This window comes from Pezoporus wallicus, unplaced genomic scaffold (assembly GCF_028554395.1).
Source record: "Pezoporus wallicus isolate ANWC-B61680 ecotype Strahan unplaced genomic scaffold, APGP_CSIRO_Pwel_v1 scaffold_6362, whole genome shotgun sequence".
Lineage (NCBI taxonomy): Eukaryota > Metazoa > Chordata > Aves > Psittaciformes > Psittacidae > Pezoporus > Pezoporus wallicus.
The window spans coordinates 7,123,380-7,129,379 of record NW_026637663.1 but is presented as its reverse complement, the minus strand read 5'-3'; the positions used below and the strand labels follow the sequence as shown (position 1 = coordinate 7,129,379).

The 6,000-nt window shown below is 37.6% G+C and overlaps 1 protein-coding gene across 1 annotated transcript in view; it reads left to right on the top strand.

Moving 5' to 3' along the window:
• The first annotated feature begins 403 nt into the window (after positions 1-403).
• THBS2 (thrombospondin 2) overlaps positions 404-6,000 on the top strand; it is a 30,274-nt gene continuing 24,677 nt past the window's right edge. Inside the window, exons 1-3 of the mRNA XM_057406967.1 lie at positions 404-473; positions 1,386-1,942; positions 3,478-3,562. Of these exons, the coding sequence (XP_057262950.1) occupies positions 404-473; positions 1,386-1,942; positions 3,478-3,562 (712 nt within the window). The remainder of the gene's footprint in view (positions 474-1,385; positions 1,943-3,477; positions 3,563-6,000) is intronic.

The following is a 6,000-nucleotide window of genomic DNA, read 5'->3' as shown; positions in this document are numbered from 1 at the left end:
CTACGGGGAATTTCAGCTGAACACTGTGCTCCAAAATAAAGATGCAGCTTATTCTCCATCTCGTGTAGTGGTGTCATGTGGTCCCTGTGCCAGCAACTGAAATACTATGGAGAAAATTGTGTATTTTCCGTTTGTCTTTCCCTTAAGGGCATTTACATAAACAGGAGCTTTATCATCAAGATTTCCTCTTCCCTTCACTTGATATGTTTTACTTCTGGCATCAAGAGTAACCTCAGAATAAGAATTACAAAAATCAGACAAGATAGAAATTCAGATTTTATATGTATAGTTGCTTATAATGAGAGTTCTGTTTATGGCATTTCATGAGATAAATTGAAATATTTGTAGTTGATAAATATTATTTCCCTAATATTTGCTACTTTTTGGTTTATTCATAGGAGTTATGCTGCAGAGGAGTGGGCTTTTGTGGCTTGCTATCTTGGTAACCCTGTGGGTTTCCTCAAATGCTCAGGGTAAGTTCTGACACTTCTTAACTAGAGATTTAGTAACTCACAAAGCTAAAAGTCAGTGTAAAACATTTGCTTATCTGAGCTACAGTGGGCAAAGTAATCATATTGTATTTTTTAGAAGTGTCTAGAATAGTAGTTCCTAGTGGTGTTTTTGGTAGGTACATCTTACTACTGCTAAATGAGTTTCTCCAGTAATAAATAAATCTAAGAAGCAATTCCTGTTATACTTTCCTCTCCAGTGGAAATGTATGTGAAAGTCACATGCAAGCAGAGTCACTGAGTCTGATGAACATTTTAAAAAGACAGAGGTAGAGAAATAGACCTCTACAGGCCAAATATAAGTAGAGTATAAGCTGGCACAGTGCCAGACCTTCTTTGATGTCTGACTTCTTGGCCTGAATTGTTAAAAGCAAATTTCTTGCTTCCTGTTGTCATGTGGCCACATGGCTTCTCATAATTTGATTTTTATTAGCTGATACTCAAAATATAGAAATTTGCTCAACTTCCTTATCCATTCATATATATTAAAAATATTTAATGAATACATTGGTAGATGCATCCTGTGTAGGCATATGTATACAGCATATCTATATATATATACAAGTGTGCATTCAAGTGCTATAAAATAGCCATTGTTTAGTTATATAGCCATATATTTTGTTATATAACCAAACATATTTATACCTATGGACATTGAAGGAAAGACTTCTCATGTAAATGAAAACGTCTGGTGGAAAATACCATTAATCAGTGTGCTAGTAGGAACAGTTCTGTTTGTGGAAGTATGAAACTGTTACGTTTACTCTTCTGATCCTTGCACCTGCCATGTAATTGCAGTTACTAAGTATAATGTGCAGAGTTGTTTCTTTTAAGACTTTTTGTAGACACATTGTCACACCCTGTTAACTCTTTCAGATGGTGAGAAGGAAGAGGAGACTACCTTTGATTTACTTCAAATCAGTAACATAAACCGAAAGACAATTGGAGCAAAATTGTTCCGGGGTCCAGACCCCTCTATCCCAGCATATCGATTCATTCGGTTTGACCATATACCTCCATGTAAACCAGAGAAATTAAAAAAGATTGTCAAACTCATACGGCAGAATGAGGGCTTTATCCTTTCAGCCACCCTGAGACAGGACAGGCAATCTAGAGGCACTATCCTTGCTTTAGAGGGTCCTGGCATCAGTGAGAGGCAGTTTGAGATCATTTCTAATGGCCGTGCCAACACCCTGGACCTTATCTATTGGGTGGATGGCTTCCAGAACGTGATTTCCTTGGAAGATGTGGACCTTGCCGACTCACAGTGGAAGAACCTCACCATGCAAATAACAGGAGAGAACTACAACCTCTATGTTGGCTGTGACCTTATTGACAGCTTCATCTTGGAGGAGCCTTTCTATGAGCAGTTGAAAGCAGAGAACAGCAGAATGTATGTGGCAAAAGGGTCTATTCGGGAGAATCATTTCAGGGTAGGTAACCTGGAGAAGCTCGGGTCTCTGCTGAGGTAAAAGTAAATTCAAATAGTTTGAGAAGATGCAATAGTCACAGTTTTGTTCCCCAGCACCTCTTGGATTTGATGGGGTCACAGGTGTTCCCAAGCAGAATTTCTCCAGAGTGTGTTTTTATTCATTGCTGGATCTGTGTTGTGTGAATCTGGGTTTCCTGAAAGCAAAGGACTGGTAAAACACAGCCTAGATCCAGGCAAACTGCACAAAGCTAGTTTATGGGCTTTCCTATGCAACCATCCACTTTTTCTTTCAAATGTAAGACTGTTAAACATGTTGCATTTTTGTGGTGATTTGTAAAATTCTTTGGGAATTTCCTGAAGAGGTATTTTTCCATTGAAATCTATCCAAGTCATAGAAGCCTGTCAGTATTTTCAAATTTTATTTGAAAGAAGGAAGAAACACTTTTTTTTTTTTTTTTTTAATGGAGCTAAAAAACGTGATATTGGTCCATCCCCTAGCAGAATATCTTTGTTTGCCATTCAAAATAACCTTTAGTTTCAATTACAAACACCAACCAAACCACAACAACAACAACGGAAAAAACAAGTAGGGGGAAGAAAATTAGAAATATTTTGATCCTACACAGGAGAGATTTATTTTTTTCCCCTTTTTGTGGAAAACATTTATTCTTTATGTTTTGTTTTAAATTGAAGCAATTCCAAACTTTCTGGTTTTCCTATAAAATTAAAATTGCTGCCTGCCTCAAATAGTGGCCCAAGGATGGCTTCTTTTCACTCACAGGTGAAATCAAACTTGAACGCATGGCTTCAGAAATTTCCAAAACCCCTTTCTTTCTCAGCCTGTTGTGCCACCTAGTTGTCAGCTAGAGCGTGACATGCTGGACTGTGGTTCCACGGGTGACCAGTTTTCACTGGGAAGCCAGAAGTTCTTGCCCACAGCCTCTCTATTCCCGTTTCCATGACTAAGTTTCTCCATCAGTTGTGCTCATAGAACTGATTCTGGAGCTCTACTGTTAAATGGATCATTGAAACAATCTGGTTTGAAAGTAATGTTTTTTCTTTGATTTTTTTTTTTTTTTGAGTGAAACATGCTAGTCTGGTTTTACAGTGTTATCTCAAGGTAGTGTCAGCATAGTTGAGGAGTCAGTGAAGCATGATGCATGGGAATGTGTGGCTAAGGACTGAAATGTGATGGACCAGGAACTTCAAAAGTTGGCTTTATCTCATGAGGAATAGGTCATAGAACTATAATCTAAAATGTGTTATGAGCATGGAGATTTGAGCTCACAGCTGATCAAAAACTTTTATTATGACTAATTTCAGAACATACCTGGTTTTGCTGCTTATAGTATTGAAATTGCATATAACAAAACTATATTTTTTCTATTGTGTCAGGTTTAATGTCTTCTAGGTTGTTTTTTACATATTTACTTAAGGCTGAACCCAGTCAGTGGCATGGGATTGAGGCAGATCGGTTATTATTTACTCCCAAATTGGCCTATCTGATTTTTAATTATATTTTTATTATTATTACAGGGTCTTTTGCAAAATATTCAGTTAATCTTTGATACTTCAATAGAGGATGTTCTGCGTAAAAAAGGATGCCAGAGAAGCCAGACAAGTAAGGCTTTTTATCTCATTAATACCATTCAGTTAACTCTGAAAATCAGAAATGTCAATGGTGATGTATTGTCCTAAAGCGATGCAACATGTAACTTTGAAATTAAAGAGAGGATGAGCCGCTTTTTGGTGCTAATAAGAACATATTCTTTAGCTATGTTGGGATAGATTTCTACTGTCTAGTCTACTATTTTTAGTTCTTATGGCTTAGATTTATAACTCAGCCCCTGTTTTTAAAAAGGGGAGAAAAGCTGTCAAGCAAGGAATTAATAGAAATAAAAGGAAAAAATGAATATATATGAAAATATTTGCATTATTCCATGAGATGTCTATGATTCTTTGAACACAACAGTGATAATGTTGCTTCTGAATTTTGCTCCTGAGTGTCAATGGGCCCATGAACAAGTCTCACAAGTCTTAACAATGCGGAATTCCTATGCAATAAATTTGTTGATCATGAGAGGCTTTGGATTTGAAACCCAAAGCATTTTCAATCAGAACAACCTAAAGAAAATAAGGGAAAACAAAAAAAAACCAAAACCTAAGAAGTATGGAAGGCTTGTATGTGACAGCCTGATGTGTTCTTGTTAGTCAAGTTTGTGCTGACCTCACTAGGAAGGGAGCCTTCAGTGTATGGGAGTGTATTTGATTCATTATAAAATTTATAGAAATTTGTCAAGTATTCACTAAGGTTTTGTACTTAAACTCGTGGGAGGTGCTGGCCGTATTACTTTCCAGAGTTTGTAACTAGCAAGAGCTCAGTCAAGAATCAGACAACAGAGTCCGTTGGAGGAATTTGGTGGGTGCACAAGGCAGTCAGGACTTCAGGGTTTTGTTTGAAATTCAAATCATTTAGGCAGACTGTACTCAACCTTTTTTCCTTGTTTATGCAAAACCTAGAAATTAAGCAGTAGCAGGTCTTGACTTCTTCAAAGGGGGCCAAAGTACTGAGACCTTATAATGAAGTCTCTTTGTGATATATAAATGTGTGTATATGTCTACATAGAGGTATGTATATTGTGTATGCACAAGAAGTTTAACTGAGCTTGCTAGTCTGTTTCTAAATCTTGATAAAAAATATTGGATGGTTATTTCCAGAGGTGTGCCAATGTGTTAGAAATGAGTCACATTTGCTAGAATGGAAGTTGGCCTTACATGGCACAGGCGAGAAGACATGCCCTCATTTGTTGGTTGTCATCTCTCCCATCCAAGCTGGTTTTTGTACTCGGAAGCTACTGAGAAATTACTCAGAACTACTGATTACTAGTTTTCAGCTTTGTTAGTGGAATAAAATGCTTGAAGAGCATAAGTGCTGTGGGAAGAGGGAACATGTATTTTGGGTCTAGTTGTAATCTAAATAACAGAAGGATGGTTTCAGAAAGGATGCAGTTCATCTATCATGCTTCATTTACCAGCATAAACAGCTCCCAGAAGCTGAGGTAGAACCTTGAGGGTACATTCAGTAGTCGGAGGCAGAACAGGGTAGGATCACTAGGTGTAGATGGATTGAACCAGCAAAACCAATTAAAGACAGTGTCTATAAATCTTTTCTGTTATTATTGGTTGATTATCACAAAGTGGAGTAGTGTGACCAAATGTTTTGAAATTTCCCCAAGTAGAAATGGGATGTTACTGTAATTCTACTATGAAGAGGAAGCTGATGGAAGCCTAAAGGGATAATTGAGTTCTGCATGCTGATACATACCTTAGGAGGAATTCTTATACCCTTCACTGGTTGTAGACAACAGATAATATTTTCTTAAGGTATTTTTTTTAATCGCATCTGTCAACTACCAAATTTTCAGGTCTGATAAATTATAAAGACTTGGGATTTTGTTTCATCCTTCCTGGGAATTATTTAGTGCACAGCTCAATTCACAGTAGTTGAACTGTAGTGGTTGCAACACCAAGAGGATGCTACAAGGTGAAAATTACTTGAGCAACAACAGAAGAAAGCTAATAGCACACTGTGGCTTGAGGCCATCAAAATTACTTGATAGGCTTGTTATGTGCATGGCTGATTTTCTGGTGTTGCTTATGCAACTTAATTACCACATCTGAAAATCCATGGCCACAAGGTACATATTTGCCCATTTTGATGTTCCAGTTGTTGAGCTGAGGTACAGGCACTAAGATGCCATTTATATATGTAAGTGTCCCAAAACAATGTGGTGGATGTTAATAGAGAAGTGCCCTTAGCTTTGAGGAGACAAAAAGCCTGCTGCTTTTTCAGAGACTGAACTGTGTTTTTGTATTATATCTTTAATCCCAGTGTGAGAGTGTGAGGAATGGTGAAATGGTATCTTGGGGTTGCTGTTGAGTAAAGGGTAGGAAAGTATCTCTGTAGTGTGGTGGCTGCAAGTCATAGAATCATAGAATGGTTTGGGTTGGAAGGGACCTTAAAGATCATGCAGTTCCAGACCCCTGCCATGGGCAGGG